We start from the raw sequence: 16886 nt of genomic DNA on the forward strand, positions 1-16886 counted from the left end.
GAGAAAAAGGGAATGATGGCTAGAAGCAGAAAAACTTATTAGGAGTTTAATGCAGTAAGCTGGGAGAGAAATGGTGAGGGCTCTGCCTAGGGTGATAACACTGAGGTAGTGAAAAGTGGTCAGAACCTATGTATGTTTTGAAGGTAGAGCCAGCACATAGCCTCTAGATCAGCAGTTCTCAACCTGTGGGTCACGACCCCTTTGGAGGTCAAATGACCCTTTCACAGGGGTCGCCTAAATACATCCTGCATATCAGATATTTACATTACGATTCATAACAGTAGCAAAATTACAGTTATGAAGTAGCAACGAAAATAATTTTATGGTTGGGGGTCACCACAACATGAGGAACTGTATTAAAGGGTCGCGGCATTAGGAAGGTTGAGAACCACTGCTCTAGATGGATTAGATGTGGGGTGTGAGTAAAGAGATGAAACAAAATGATTCCAACACTTTTGGCCTGAGTGTAACTAGAAGGATGTATTTGTCATTAACTTCAATGAGGAGGCAGACGTGGTAGGATATCAGGAAATGGGTTTTAAACATATAAAGTACTAGAGACCCGATGCACAAAATTCATACCCTGGGTGGGGAGGCGGGGAGGGAGGTCCCTCAGTCTGGCCTGCACCCTCTCACAGTCCAGGAGCCCTTGGGGATGTCCGCCTGCCGGCTTAGGCCTGCCTGTTCGCTGCTCCTTACAGCTCGGCTTGCTGCCCCTTAGCACTGCCACAGAGGTGGGAGAGGCTCCCGCCACCGCCGTTGCCCTCAACAGCCATGTGCTCGGCTTCTGGCTGAGCAGCACTCCCCCTATGGGAGCATACTTACCACCAGGGGGCAGCTCCTGTGTTGAGCGTCTGCCCCCTGGCGGTTAGTGCGCATCATGGCGACTGGTCGGTCGATTTGCATATTAGGGTTTTATATAGTTAGTCTCTTAGGTATTTTAGTACGAATTTTATGTAGGCAGCTGGATATACATGCCTGGAGTTCATGAAGAAAAATCTGGCTGAAGATGTACTTCTAGAAAATTTGGCTTATATGTGGTATTTGAAATCATAAAACTGAAACAGAGAAGAGGATTAGGTTTGAGAGCTTCAGGGCACCCAATGGAAAAGACAAGGAACCAACAAATGAGACTGAGAATGTTGGGAGAAAAAGAAAAATCAAGGTAAGAAATCCTGGAGGTCAGTCAAAGAAGGAATCTGTGTTAAATGTTATGAACTTTTAAGCAACAAGGGGGTTGGATATTGTACTTTGGACCTGGCAATACACACATCCCTACGGTGCTCTTGGTAACACCAGTTTCATGGTACATTGAGAGCCAAAGCCTATTGGGAGTGACTAAAGAAAAAAATGGGTAAAAAAGAATTGAATGTAGTGAATATATTTAAGTCTTTTGTCATGAATAACACTTTTGGGCAGTTTGGCTATAAAGGGAAGCAAAGAAATAGGCAGTAGATAGTAGAGAAAGTAGGATCAAGAAAATAAAATTTAAGTTGAGAGAAATAATACTGATGAGAACAATCCAAAAGAGAGTCAGAAATTGTGGACAGGAGAAAGAAAAAAGAGAATAGCTAGATCAGTGTCTCAAAAAGTAAAAGGGAACAGAATACAATGCAAAAGCAGAAAAATTTGTTTAAATAGCACATATGATATACTTATGATAACTGTGGGTAAGTATGTCAGCATAGTATATAGGTAATAAATGCTGGTGAGTAGGAAGTTGATATTGGGGGGTGGGTCTTTGAAAGTTCCTTTTTGATTGCTTCAATTTTCTCAGTGAAATGGGATGCAAGGCAGTGAGCTGAGAGAGGAAATGGGGGTTTAAAAAGAGACAGAGTGTGAAACAATCTAGGAAAATGAGAGAATTAATGAAACAAATCTATTTCAGTGAAAAATTGCCAAAAGAATTAAATATAGAACAAAAAATCTACCCATATTCTAAAATTACTTCACTCTTTCTGTTTTAGTATGTAAATTATTTAATTTTATTTAAGTACTCTATTTGTTTATTCCTTCTAAAATTTATATTCACTTAATTTATAAAAAGATAGGAACCATGTGTTACTCCCACTTGCATTCACACCATAGCATAGGACATAGCCCATAACAGGTTGTCTATTTGACATTTTTGTTTAAATAATAAACATTTTTTAGGAATACATATTTCTAAGAAAATAGTTTTTAATATTCCTTTTAGAATATATTCCAGTCAATGAAGAGTTAGGGACATTTCTAGATGCATTTATTAAAAAAAATTTAAATCTGGATTATATATCGTTGATACATTATACATCTTTTATATAAAGATATATGATATATATACATATACATACATACATACACACACACACATATCTGTACATTAGTTTAAGTTAAAAAATCCTGGTTATACAGACTGGAATCCAGCAATACCCTCAAATTAGTTACTAATACACATAAATTAATTTTACTGTAAGTATTTGTAAACAGGAGTATTACGGGCATAGGGAAAACAAAGTTTTACTAGTGGTGACTTATCTGGGGAATAATAAATACAGTATCACCTTATTAGCTCTTAAAGTCTTAAGGTGAAATTAGAACGTGATTGTCTTTATTCCTTGAACCACTATTTAAGGAGCATCAACATACCCTGCATTTTGGTGGAATAACATTATGGCGTGTTAAATAAAGAAAGTAGACTTTTGATAAGTTGAATAAATCTAACTTTTTAGAGAATGAGAGAATGAACAACATAAAAAGGGATTTATGAATTTGATTTATCATATATCTTCACCTCAAGGGCAAAAAAAATCTCACAAGCATTTTAAAATTAACATTATCTTAGTATTTGGCTAATCAAAACAAAGATGTTAAACTAAATTATTTCAGATTTTACAATCACCATTCTTGATAAAGAACTGATCATTTAAATTTATCCAAATTATAATGCATCTAACCTTGTAATGCCAATATAGGCTACTTCTTGCTTTGTGTAATTGTTGACGAGAGAAAGTCCAACATCTTGTAATGCCAACACAATTTCTTGCTCTGCTAATTCTGCTTTCTCATTTTCATATGTCACTTTAAATACCTTTGGATCTTCAGTGAATAAAATAATGCGTTGTAAGCCTTCAAAGAATGAAACTAAATAAATAGTCTTTGTCCCCAAATTTATAGGTGTCATCATATCCTAAAATAAAACCACCAAAAAATAAAAAATTAAGAGTATAGCACCAACCAACATTTAAACTAATATTTAAAAAATGAGAATAGTAATGGCGCCTCCTTAACAGGGTCAAACAAACTAAATGAATTAATATTTGTGTAACAATGGAAATTTACATAATTACAATAATTTGATATCTGCTTCTGCCATTACTATTATAAAGTTATTAGCAAGGAAGACACATCAATTATTCTTTTATTAATATCCTGATAAAGTCTAATTAAATAGTCTTCCTGTGTAGGCTTATCAATAACACAAAGCATTATTTTCTCTCCTTTATCCTAAGACTAACCAATGCATTATTTATTTTTTAAGTCAGAAATTCATATTTCCTTATAGAGCTGAAGTAAATAGGATAAAACATATCTGACATCTCAATTGCATGCTCTACAAAACATGGATATTCAGCACGGGTGAGTAATTCTGCAGGAAGCCTTTATATATAAGCATTGCACTGTTATCAGGGTCTTGAGGTTCAATGACAAGATAAATATAGCAAATTCTAATAACTGACAGTTACCCATGAATTTCTAGTTAAGTAAATATTCTGATTAAGAATAAATTTTAATATACAGCACACATTTGTTATAACCCACTGTTATTAAAAACTGGAGTTGTTACTGTAAAATCAGTATCTAGGAACAAACATGTTGCTTATAATTCTTTCTAAAATAAAATATATAGCAATAAACTAACTTATTTTCAAATATTTATACAGTATTTCTAATATTTTATAGTGGATTTCAGATTTAGCTTTATAATATTCAACTATCATTATGGCATAAATATGCAAAATTACTAACCAACAGATCAAATAAATAAGACGTTGGAATAGGGGTCAAATTAAGACAGATTTTAAAAGACTAATAAAATTTTAATTTTTAATTGTTTAAAAACAATTTCTAAAAAACAACAACAAAAAACCCCAATTTCTGAAAGCCATTGAAAATATTAGTGGAAAATGTTTATGTACAACTTTATCATTATGAAAAACCATATCAATAAAAGCTTGCTACCAGAAATAAATTCTTTAGTTAGTAGATCCCTAGATGTTCCTCACAGAAGTGAAAATGGCCTAAGATGACTGTCAATGAAGAGTATATCTGTTCATGAGATGAATGCTGAAAGCCCCTCTCTAAATACAATTTACCTTTATAACATAACTAGAGGCCCAGTGCATGAAATTCATGTGTGTGTGTGTGTGTGTGTGTGTGTGTGTCCCTCAGCCCAACCTGCACCCTCTCCAATCTGGGACCCCTCAAGGGAAGTCTGACTGCCCGTTTAGGCCCGATCCTGGTGGGAAGTCAGACATCCCTCTCACAATCCAGGACTGCTGGCTCCCAATCGCTCACCTGCCTCCCTGATTGCCCCTAACCACTTCTGCCTGCCAGCCTGATCACCCCCTAACCACTCCCCTGCCAGCCTGATTGACACCTAACTGCTCCCCTGCCGGCCCGATTGCCCCTAACTGCCCTTCCCTGCTGGCCTGGTCACCCTTAACTGCCCACCCTTGCCAGCCTGGTCACCCCTAACTGCCCTCCCCTGCCAGCCTGGTTGCCCCTAACTAACCTCCCCTGCCGGCCTGGTCACCCCCAACTGCCCTTCCTGCTGGCCTAGTCACCCCTAACTTCCCTCCCTTGCCAGCCTAGTTGCCCCTAAATGCCCTCCCAGCTGGCCCGATTGCCCCTAACTGCCCTCCCCTGCCGGCCTGGTCACCCCCAAATGCCCTCCCTTGCAGGCCTTGTCCCTCCCAATGGCCCTCCCCTGCAGGCCTGGGTCCCCCCCAACTATTCTCCCCAGTTGGCCTGATCGCCCACAACTGCCCTCCCCTGCCAGCCATCTTGTGGTGGCCATCTTTGACCACATGGGGGTGGCCATCTTATGTGGTGGAGTGATGTTCAACTTGCACATTACCTATTTATTATATACGACTAGAGGTCCAGTGCATGAAAATTCGTGCACTGGTGGAGGGGTGTCCCTCAGCCCGGCCTGTGTCTTCTTGCAGTCCGGGAACCCTCGGGGGATGTCCACCTGCCAGCTTAGGCCTGCTCCCTAGGGGGATCGAGCCTAAGCTGGCAGTCAGACATCCGTCTGGCAGCCTGGGAGCCCTCAGAGGATGTCCGACTGATGGCTTAGGCCCGCTCCCCAAAAGGAATGGGCCTAAGCCATCAGTCGGACATCCTTAGCACTGCCGAAGGTGGGATAGGCTCCCGCCACTGCTGCTGTGCTTGCAGCTGTCAGCCTGCCTTGTGGCTGAGCGGAGCTCCTCCTGTGGGAGCACACTGACCACCAGGGGGTAGCTCCTGCGTTGAGCATCTGCCTCCTGATGGTCAGTGCACATCATAGTGACCGATCGTTCCCGGTCATTCCGCTGTTAGGGTCAATTTGCATATTACCCTTTTATTATACAGGATGGAAGCAAATAATGATGTAGGCAAAATAAGACTACTTCAAGTTTTAAACATTTTTGGTTAAGTTAAAGTTTGAATACTTTTTAAATCTTTGTCAGTTTATTTTAGTAGTGCAGACATAAACATGCCTTAAAACTAGTAAGGCTCAAAGAGAATACTATTTAAAAAAACAAAAAAATGCTGCTGAGGACATCATGACAATCAGCCCAAAACATACATCTTTTTGTGTTACTTCACCGTGGCTTTTCCCACAACTCCACTTCAGCTTTCTAGAGCCCACTGGATCGGCCCATGTATAAAATACTGCTTTTCCAGGAGGGAGAGAGTCTTCTATTTCACTGAGAGAACTGACACAAATAGTAAAAATAGGCATTAAGTTAAGTGTAAGAAAATGAAAAAAGAACCCAAAATAATATAGTTCAGTAATTCCAAGTCAATTAATTGAGATTTATAATATTTCTGATTAAAAGTAGACAAAGTTTTTCCTTATATAATGGAAAGAGGTTTTCTAAGAAAACAATGAGAATAGCCCAGCTGATGTGACTCAGTGGTTGAGCATAAATCTATGAACCAGAAGGTCATGGTTCCATTCCTGGTCATGGTTCGATTCCCAGTAGGGGATGTGCAGGAGGCAGCTGATCAATGATTCTCTCATAACTGATGTTTCTATCTCTCTCTTCCTCTCTGAAATCAATAAAAATATATTTAATTTAAAAAAAGAAATCATCATAAAGTCAGTGTCTCATCACCTAGACTTTGCTCAAATCAGGGGATACTGTATTTGTGATCCTCTTCTTACCTTTGCTTATATTCTATAATGTCATTCTTAGTGTGATTTATTAATAGGAATGTAGCTGCTCCATCATGATAATCTGAAAATGTAATAACTGTAGAATGCTCAGCCAAATTAACTTCTGCTATAATACCGCCAAGCTATAAAAAAAGAGAAAATATTCTCTAATGTGATCATTTTTCAAAGAATATTAACTAACAACACTTAATAACAAAACTTTTCATAACATATTTTTATTTTATATGGCATGTCTGGGAAACCATACTCTCAATTATTATATATAGATGGGTCAAATTCCAGATGTATATTCTAGGCACTTCTGCTAACTCTGTATAACAAAATTGTTTTATGACTGTTTCCCTTTAGTACTTTTTTCCCTCGCAAAAAAAGAAATCTTTGTTCATTTTTGGTGAAAGGAAAAAAAACCATGAGAAAACTATTTGATACAAAAAAATTAAATACTAGTAAGTAACATTAACTCATCACACACACACACACACACACACACACACACACACACACACAAATTAATTACCTCATTATCCAGACGCAATAAAATACAATTTTCTTGCTTGTTTAAATGTATCTTTTGGGGAGGGCCTCTACTTCTTTCAACTTGAATAAGAAGTTTATTTGAAGCATCCTCAGGCCAAAAGGGAATACACTAAAACATATATTACATATATTTATTTTTTTAAGAACCTACAATATATTGTACCATAAAGACCTTTATCATTTTAATAAATCCATCAGAGTAAACAAAATAAAATGAAAATAAATCTCTTTCAACAGTGCTCTGGTTACTGGGTTATTTACCTAAACAGTTATAAACTGCCTACTTAGAGATGGGTTGCCACCTGTGGACAGTGTGAAAACAAGCAGTAATGGGTAGTAAGCTGAAAAGCTATGATAAGCAGAAATTTTAATGTGGTCCAGATCTAGAGAAGGGTTTGAAAAATCAACAAGCTGAGCAGAGAGCACAAGGGAAGCAAGTGATCAGTTACTGAAAATCATAGTCAGTTGTGGGCAACCCTTGGTAATTAAGCAGTAATCAAAGTACACCCAAATGTTGACTCAGGGAAGTCAAACAAGGGTACAAAAGTAAAAGATATATTCAAAGTTCAGAACAGGAAACAGGCTCAAAAAATTAAAAACTACCTGGATATCAGTGATTTGAAAACCAAACTGAAAGAATAGGAGACAGTCAGTGTACCCAGAAAGAAGACTGGATTAGCAGGAGCTGAAAACAAAAAGAACTAAACGGAGAGGAATGGAGATGCAAACTGTCTGTAAGCCCCAGCCAGACTGGAGATGTCACGTATTTCAGTGAGACTGTTCATGTGTGATATCTGATTATCACATGACCTGGGAAAATGTAGCAGAACTGACATGTTAGAGTCAGTTTTATTCAACCATAAAAGGTGATTAACAGAACTAGATGGAACATGGTTAAGGCTGTAAGAGGCTTAAAAGGTGCCCCTCAGGATTTCCTGCAACCTAGCAGACACTTACCTGGAAGAATTAAAAGAGCAGCAATGCTAATCTAAGTCTACTTCCCCTGAGGCACTGATATGCTCTCTCAACTCCCCTAGCCTGCTACCTTCTGGTAGCCTTGCCTTAAAAAATGTTTTTATGCTTTAAAAGATATGCTGCATATCTTTTAAAAATATTGTATGCTCCACCTCTTGAGACTAGAGAAAGTAGGAAAGTACTTGTCTTTTGTAGTGGGAAAACAGAGATGTAGATAAGTTAAACAAATCTATATAGGTAATAATCATGAGTATAAATCTTACGGTAAGGTTGGCCACGATAAGCCAAAATTAAAATATAAGACTTTTAAACTAGCAAAGAAAAGATATCTTAAGAAACTGAAAATAAGACAAGATCTCTCTTTTAAAAAAAAGTTGTTATGCAGTTGTAATCAAAATTAATATAAATATAAACTAACTGTCGAAAGACATGGGCTATAGAATGTGTTTTGAAAAAGATAAAACCCAATAATGTTACTGGCAATAGACACATAAATCGAGACATAGAACTGCTGTAAATTAAAGTATGGAAAAAGTTATACCTAGAAAACCTATAAAGCAAAACAAAGCTACCGCTTTAATCTCTGCAATTAGATACATAGACAGTTCTATATCCAACAAGCCAAGAACCCACATGAAACATTTACAAGAATAAATACTATATTTATTTAACAAATATTTATTGAAAGTATACTATGTTTAACTATTCAAAACCCTTCAACAGTTCTCCATTTCACTCAGAGCAAAAGATAAATCCTTGCAATGGCTAAGAAAGTCCTGCACGACTACCCTTTATCACCATTATACCTTGTCCTCTGCTACTTTTCCTTCTTCCAGTACTACTGGCCACTTCGCTTTCCCTCAAACATGCCAAATATTCTCCCACCTTGGGGCACCTACCCTGGCTAATCCTTCTGTCACTAATGCTCTTTTCCAGATACCCACATTGCTGAAGTGGCCAGCTCCTGGCTAAAAAGCTACGTGTAATTTTCAGGTCAGAATATAGTTAATGACAAAGGTGATTTTTTTTTTTTTTATCTGGAAGGCCTCACAGGGAAAAAAAGCTGTCCTCCCACACCAGACCAGGTGCACAGCCAGCTTATTGCATTGTCAAGGACTCAGCCCTACCTCCAGCCAAGCTCTTACACATATCTGCATTCCTACCCCAAGCACCTTTATTCAGAGGCTTTTTTGTAGTGCCCTTGGCATAGGCCTTCCTTAGGAACCTATGCAAAACCTCTTTATCAAGGTGAGAAGGGGAACCCTGAAGACACATATTCTCTATTCTGACTCAGTGCTCAGGATTTTTCCACTCCGAGTCTTTCCCCTTGTTCACCCCCATCTTCCAGGTCCATAAAACTGTAAAAGCTTTTTGTTCAGGGCTCCTCCGATTGTGACACAACCCTAGTGTCTTGCTGATCCACCTGACCCCTGCCTCACCAATGCTGTTCCATAGGAAAAATGGAACAGGGGAGTTGGGGCTTTCTCCAGTTTAGCTTCTTGCTTATACAATCTCAGTAAGCGATTGATTAAAGGTTTGACTATGTTCATTTTGGTTAGGTGTCTTAATCAGCTACTCCAATACCTGGCTGCTTAGCTCCAGCTCAGCTGAGCTCCTGACAATTGCTAATTCTCACAATTCCTCCAAGTCTTTCAAATGTGACCTCAATAAGTCCTATCCTTGACCACCTTATGCAAAATAATAGCTCACCCCTTTTCGCTGTGACTTTATTTTTAATCCAAACCTGAGAATATTTTTTCCACTAATTTTTTCTTTCTTTTTTTTTTTTAGAGAGAGTGGAAGGGAGGGAGGGTAAAGGAGATAGAAAAAGAGAGAGGGAGAAAATAATCAATGTGAGAGAGACACATTGATTGGTTGTCTTTCATACCTGTCCCAAGGTAGGGCTAGGGATCAAACCTATAACCCAGGTACATGCCATTGACTGGGAATTGAACCCAAGAACCTTAGTCCATTGGGTGATTTTCTAACCACTGAGCACACCGGCCAGGGTATTCATTATAACTCTTAATACTCCTTTACCTGTCTTATTTCTATTCCCCCGTCACCTTTAAACATATTATATATTTTACTAATTGATCATGGTATTATTCATTTAATGTTTCCCTACAACTCTATTAAAATATAAATTATACAAAGACTGGGACTTGTAGTTTCATTAGCAGATGTAACTATCGCAAGGCACATAGGAGTACACAATAAGTATTTGCTAAAAGAATGAATTAACAGGCAGCCTTGAAAAAAGTGGAGCTTCTGGGAATGAGAAATACAAATAAAAAACTCAGGTGAGAGTTTAAATAACAGTTTAGACATAGTAAAAGTAAAAAATTATGGAAAATATACGTAGAATTTATCCAGATTGTAGCACAAAAAGTTATACAGATAGAAAAAAAAGATATTAAGAGACAGAGAAAATAGAATATGAAAGTCTAGGATATGTCTGATTAAAGGCTCAGAAGGAGAAAATGGATGTACAGGAGAATACTTAAAGAGACAATAGTTGCAAATTTTATAGAAAGTATGAAAAATCGTTACCCCACAGATCTAGCAGTAAGGCATATGAGGCAGGATATATAAAAGGAACCCACATGTAGACAAATAGTATGACTGCAAAATATCAAACACAAAGAGAAGATTGAAGGCAGCTAAGGAGAAAAGAAAGATGACCTCCAAAGAAATGACAGAACCACAGCCAAATTTTCAACAAAAATGGAAGCCAAAAAACAGTGGAGTAAAATATACAACATGCTGAGAAAAAATAGAATAATCAAGAAAAGGCATCATAAAAGAAAGATGATGATAAAAACTTAATGGGTAAACACCCACTGATGGTACTTTCCTCCAGAACCAGCACTAAAGCAAATTCTAAAGGCAGTAGCTCAACCAGAATGACTCAAGAAGGATGGCTTAAAAGCAAGATAGAATAATGAATAAAAATAGCAAACACTTCTCTTATAAGCCTAACATATTTGAATAAAATTTCATCAAAAATAAAATATTCTATCACCCTCTGGCAGTCCTTCAGACAGCTCTTATGTAGAGGTTTAACAGCTAAAGATGGAGTAATAGAAATATTTTACTCCTAAGTCACTACCACCTTCTTAAAATAACTGGCTTAATCTATTCTTTAAAGGCAGTCCTAACAGCTTCCTGAAGAGAATAAATCATTTCCTTCTCTTTCCTGCATTAATACCTTATCTAGTCTTCTACTGCTCTATTTGACTCCATTTGGTTAGTAATTGCTAAATGTCTACCTTCCTTATCAAGAAATGTATTTCTCGATGGCAAGTTCTGAATTTTAATAATTAAATATCTAGGGCTTGGTACAAATAATAAATGATTAAGAAACAAATAAAATTGGGGGAATGGAAAGATAAAATATTACATAGTAATTTCAGTTATCTAATTTCTAGGAAAAATGAAATTCCTAAGAGCTATATTATTGAAATCCATCTACCCACCTGCTCCAAATCGAGAGAGAGCCATTTATCACTCCCCTCTTCAGCCACTGATATATGATACTTGCTTTTGTTTTCAATCATATAAAAAGGGGTAAATGTCACAATTCTGGTAATGTTAAAACTGCTGAGGTCTATAATGACACCAACCTAAGGAAAAACATATTAATTATTACATTATCATAACATCCTTAAAAATTAAGTAGTCAATAGACACAGTTTAAATAAAAATTTCTTGATGAGCAGAGAATGAACTCACTTGATACTCCATTTTCATGCCTTTACATTTAACAGCTCCATGACTACCAACAGTATCAATTGAAAACTGATCTGACAACTCACTATCAGTTATCATTAGCTGAACCTAGAAAAAAATATTTCAAAGATATTACAACATTAGTACCTTTAAAAATTCCAACCTAAATTTATACATTTTGCTTCTTAGCATAAATATTGTACTGTTAATGCACTAAACCTTTCCCAACACAAAATTCTAATCTTTATAACTTCAAATATTTAACAAATGTTATTTCTACCTGTTTCATATTATTTTATTCTTCAAAATTCTAAAATCTAAAAAGGAGTGATAAATAGCTAAAAAAAAAAGAAGTTAAAAAACTTTACGTACCTTATTGTTATTAAAAAAGTGCTTTGGCTGAAAAGAAAAGAGAACTGGCATTTTATAATTAGGTGGATGCTTTCGATGAATTCCATCTGCTTTATACTGTAACATTCGACCAGTTTTATTGACCATCCAGTAAGGGCTATGAAATGCCAGAACTGTCTGGCCAGGATTATAAGTCACATGGATAGCAATATCTAAATCATTCTTTTCCATTTCTGTAACACAGGTAAAATTGATGAAACTAATATCTTGTTGATTAGGTTTTATATGATATTCACTTTTCCAATCTTGATTAAGATAGTCAAGTAATTTTAAATGTAGTATTGCTTTATCCAATTGTACGGTACAAATATGGGCAGAAGAGCCTTCATTTAGAGTAAAAACTCTATGTTCATTCCCCTGTAATAAACAAAATATAGTAAATATAGTAAATTTTTTAATGTCTCAGATAAATATGCCAAAAATTCTATTTAAGGATTTCAAATGTTATACGAACTGCTTTTGAAACATACTTCTGTCTGAAAAAGTTAGAAGACTTATATTCAAGTTCTAACTCTGCCAACTATGTAAACATTCACATTTCCTCCAAGTCTGTGGGTAAATTATTCAAGATATGAGCTATCATGTTTCAAAAATGGTCTAAATGATCAACTTCAAAGGACTATTATTAGGATAAAACTAAGTAATATAATGTAAAACTCTAATGGAACTAGTAAACATTATAATACATATAACTAGTAAAACATTTTAAAAATCTTATCCATTAGTAATTTTAGTTTTGAAAGCTAAAAAATGATGGAAAATGAATGAGAAGAGATGAAATCTTATCCATTAGTCATTTTAGTTTTGAAAACTAAAAAATTATGAAAAATGCATGAGAAAACAGATAATAATCCAAAATAAGTCCCATTCTCGATTGTTAACAATCCTTCATCACCCATTTCCAATTATCCTATAGTAAAGGCCCAATGCATGAAATTCGTGCAAGGGGTTTGGCCCTCGCAGCCGCAGCAGCTTGTCTCAAGCCTCGCAGCCCAGGCTTTGTCCGGAAGGTCGTTCAACTGTCCCATCTAATTAGCATATTATGCTTTTATTATCTATACTAATAAAAGGAAAGTATGCTAATTAGACCAGAGGTCTTCCAGAGGTCCTTCCAGACAAAGCCACAGAGGCTGCAAGGCCGAGGGCCGGCACCATGGCAGCTGTGTGGGCCAATCCAGCACCAAGGTCCCTTTTGCAGAGGCCATGGGAGAAGGCGCCGCAGACAGGAGAAGGGAGAAGGCAGAAGGAGGTGGTGCCACGGGAGAAGGGAGGAGGTGAGAAGGTTGGCGCGGCAGGAGAAGGGAGAAGGCCAGCACTGCGGAAGAAGGGAGAAGATAGCAGTTAGGTAGTTAGGGGGATCAAGCCAGGAGGGGAGAGCAGATAGGCAGTTAGGGGGATCAGGCCAGCAGCTGAGAGCAGTTAGGGGGATCAGGTTGGCAGGGGAGAGCAGTTAGGGGCAATCAGGCCAGCAGGGGACATCAAGCAGGCAGGTAGGTGAGCAGTTAGGAGCCTGTGGTTCCGGATTGCGAGAGGGGTCCCGGATCGGAGAGGGTGCAGGTTGGGCTGAGGGACCCCCCCCCCTCTGTGCATGAATTTTGTGCACCAGGCCTCTAGTAGATAATAAAAGGGTAATATGCAAATTGTCCCCTCAATTGGGAGTTCGACCAGAATTCAACCAGGGAGCAGGGTCGGCCTTCCAACATCTCGGAGCCCCTCCCCTTGGCTGGCCCCATCCCTGATTGTGTTGTCCCCCCCCCCCCCTCCAATCGGGGGTGGGACCAGCCTGCTAACTGCCCATGGCTCCTTCTCCCAGATGGCCTTGCCTGATCGGCCCCGATCAGGGTGGGCCAGCTGGACCCCACCCATGCACGAATTCATACACCGGGCCTCTAGTTGTTTATAGTATTATATCTTATGCATCTCTCAAAACCATTCATTTCTCTTCACCCCCACTTTCATTACCTTAGTTCCTGCCACTGTGTCCTCTCACTTTAAGTCTCCTAACTGCTCTTGTCTCCTTTAATCCCTTCTTCATACCACAGCTAACCTGTCTTTCTAAAAATTGGTCATATCCATTGGGAGCTAGCAAACAGAATGTGATCCCTAAAAGCATCAAATCAAAAGTCCTATGAGAATGGAACATAGATAGATAGTATGCCTGGATAATTCACCATATTGTCTAGCATCTCTAACTTGGTTCCCTCCTGTTGTTATAACACAGGAATCTCTTCATCTTAAGATTTTTAATTAGTTAAAGTAAAAGTAATTTAAGTTATTGACACCTGGCATGTTAATATCCACAAAATAGAATAGTAGTGGTGGTGCTGTTAGAGAGGTAAATGAATGGCAATCATGTACCTACAAGGCACTGTGCTAAATCCTTTATATATATATCATCTAGTTTGATTTCCCGATATCCCAATCATGCAAGATTTATTACTATCCCCCTTTCATAAATTAGGATAAATTATTCAGGAAGACAATATAACTTGCCTAAAGTTAGTAAGTAATAGAGCTAGGATTAAATCTCTGATCTACCTGAGAGCAAAGTGCAAATTCTTAACCACTAGAACATCTGCCAAATATAAAGAAAAACAGATATTCTTAAACTATAGATGTTAACTTCACGCTCCAAAAAAATTATCAAAGAAGTGTATACATACAGTAAATACCAATAATTAATAATTAATACACTATGACCAAAACAATAATTAATAAATTACAATGAAGATATTTTTTATATTTGATAGGCATGGCAAATGTAATATTAAAATCCTGATGAAGTCAGACATAATTTGTTAAAACAGAATATTTAAAAGAAAAAGCATCATTGTGGGCATAAAATCCTTTTAGAGACCTATTATCAGAATAATATAATGTAGCAGCATTTTTCCACTTAAGTCTAGTACTTAAATATTATTTAATACTAATTCTCATACTTGTTTCAAAAGTTAGAATCCATATTTTAAATGTATGACATATGAAATGTACATGCTTAGAAAATATAGAAAAATATATATTCTAAAACTGCAATGTTTTCATCTAAAGAGCTACCTTCAGATAATGTGAGTCTAGGCAATTTCTATCATCTCTATTTTCTAAATGACATATCACATTTGTGTAGGTCATTTATATTCGCCTTAGTAGTCAAATTTCAAAGGTGAATCAATGGAAAATATTTTTTAAATCCTATTTTTACACAGCATGATTAAACATTTATTTTCCATTTGAGTATTACCAAATAGTATTACCTATCCCCAGTACCAAAACCATAGACACAAAGATATTTAATAAAATTCCAGAATACCTGTATATAATAAACAATTTTGTAAGGAAGAAGATTTCGGAGTAGGATAGGTGGCCACAAATGCATTATGTATGGTAAGTCCCAACCATCTTCTGAATATACTGACAGAGATGTCAAATTATCTTTTTCTGGGACAATATTAATAATAAATGGTTTCTTAGACGGGTTTATAGGACTACATTGCCTCTTTAGAGAAGAGCCTTCATTTTTTATAATTTCTTCAAAGTCAATTGCTTCACACATTTGATAGTCCTCATCTTCTGGCTTTAGAAAAAGGAGTGATCTGCATAAAACATTAAAAAAGATGTGTTGAAATCCTTTAAAAGAAAACATATTAAATTATATGATTATAGCTTTAGAACAATGAAATCACCTCCCTCCATACTATTGTAATATATTTTTATATTTTCACATTCTTAGAAATAGGTAAGATAGACAATAGATAAATATCTTCATCTTAACTTTCAGGAAATTAATAGTTATTTAGCTTTTAAAAGAATATTTATCTTATAAACTTACTACCTTAAATGTGTGTTTACAATTAACCATATATTGTGTCATATGGGTACTAAACTTACTAGAGTGATCACTTTGTAAGGTATATAAGTGTCTAATCACTATGTTGTATACATGAAACTAATATATGTCAACTGTAATTAAAAAATAAATGTAAAAAGTATGTTTACAAGATAACTGGTTTCTTACAGAAAGTACATAATCATATAGGTCACATATGTAAAGCAAACATCTATAACTATCTTTGACTTGTACATTTAACTTAAAGAAGTTGTCTTTCCTGGATATGTGGTCCTAATAGGAAGTAAATGTCATGAATAATTTCATGAACTAAAAAATTATTTCTATTGAAAAAAATCACGAGTTTTTCAAGATTAATGAAATTAAAGCTATCAATAGATACTTAATTTTATTAAAATGTTGGGCATAGTTGCAGAAGTGGTTACAAGAAGATAGTGACAAAATCAATAGGCATCACATATGATTAATTCACAAATTTAAATATCACTGTCTTTGTTTACATTTAAAGTACATTTTAGTTTTAACAATTTTTTAAACCTAAGTTGTGTCCACGTATAAATACTTAAGAAATGTTTTTGTACTTGTAAAACTGGTCAATTATGGCGACACTGTTCCTTATAGGTGAACAAATGTCAGTACTATCTCTAGACCTAATTATTTTCTTAACCCTTTTCGGTCCAACGTCGAGGCTGACTCGACAGACCAGGCGCTAGTAGCAGGTCCAATGTCAAGGCTGACTCAACAGACCAGGCGCTAGGAGCAGGTCCAAGGTCAAGGCTGACTCAACAGACCAGGCGCTAGGAGCAGGTCCAATGTTGAGGCTGAGGTCCACACCACAAACCGGTTCAACATTCAATCCCGTCAATTAATTTGGACCAGACTGTTTGAATTCTAAAAATAAAATTGGACCGCAAAGGGTTAAGCTTTAGTCCTAAAATTCTTAATATCTACACATATTTC

The 16886-nt window shown here is 36.7% G+C and overlaps 1 protein-coding gene across 3 annotated transcripts in view; it reads right to left on the bottom strand.

Moving 5' to 3' along the window:
• Positions 1-16886, bottom strand: part of VPS13A (vacuolar protein sorting 13 homolog A) — a 187140-nt gene that overhangs the window by 45749 nt on the left and 124505 nt on the right. For all 3 annotated transcript variants that reach the window (XM_070431462.1, XM_070431464.1, XM_070431465.1), the window contains exons 47-54: positions 15390-15672; positions 12044-12439; positions 11675-11779; positions 11419-11565; positions 6945-7073; positions 6416-6549; positions 5834-5963; positions 2937-3169 (exon numbers count right to left, since the gene is read on the bottom strand). In XM_070431462.1, coding sequence (XP_070287563.1) covers positions 2937-3169; positions 5834-5963; positions 6416-6549; positions 6945-7073; positions 11419-11565; positions 11675-11779; positions 12044-12439; positions 15390-15672 — 1557 coding nt within the window. The remainder of the gene's footprint in view (positions 1-2936; positions 3170-5833; positions 5964-6415; positions 6550-6944; positions 7074-11418; positions 11566-11674; positions 11780-12043; positions 12440-15389; positions 15673-16886) is intronic.

The sequence above is a fragment of the Myotis yumanensis genome, unplaced genomic scaffold (genome assembly GCF_028538775.1).
Source record: "Myotis yumanensis isolate MYYU_CA2020_CCGP unplaced genomic scaffold, mMyoYum1.0.hap1 SCAF_12, whole genome shotgun sequence".
Lineage (NCBI taxonomy): Eukaryota > Metazoa > Chordata > Mammalia > Chiroptera > Vespertilionidae > Myotis > Myotis yumanensis.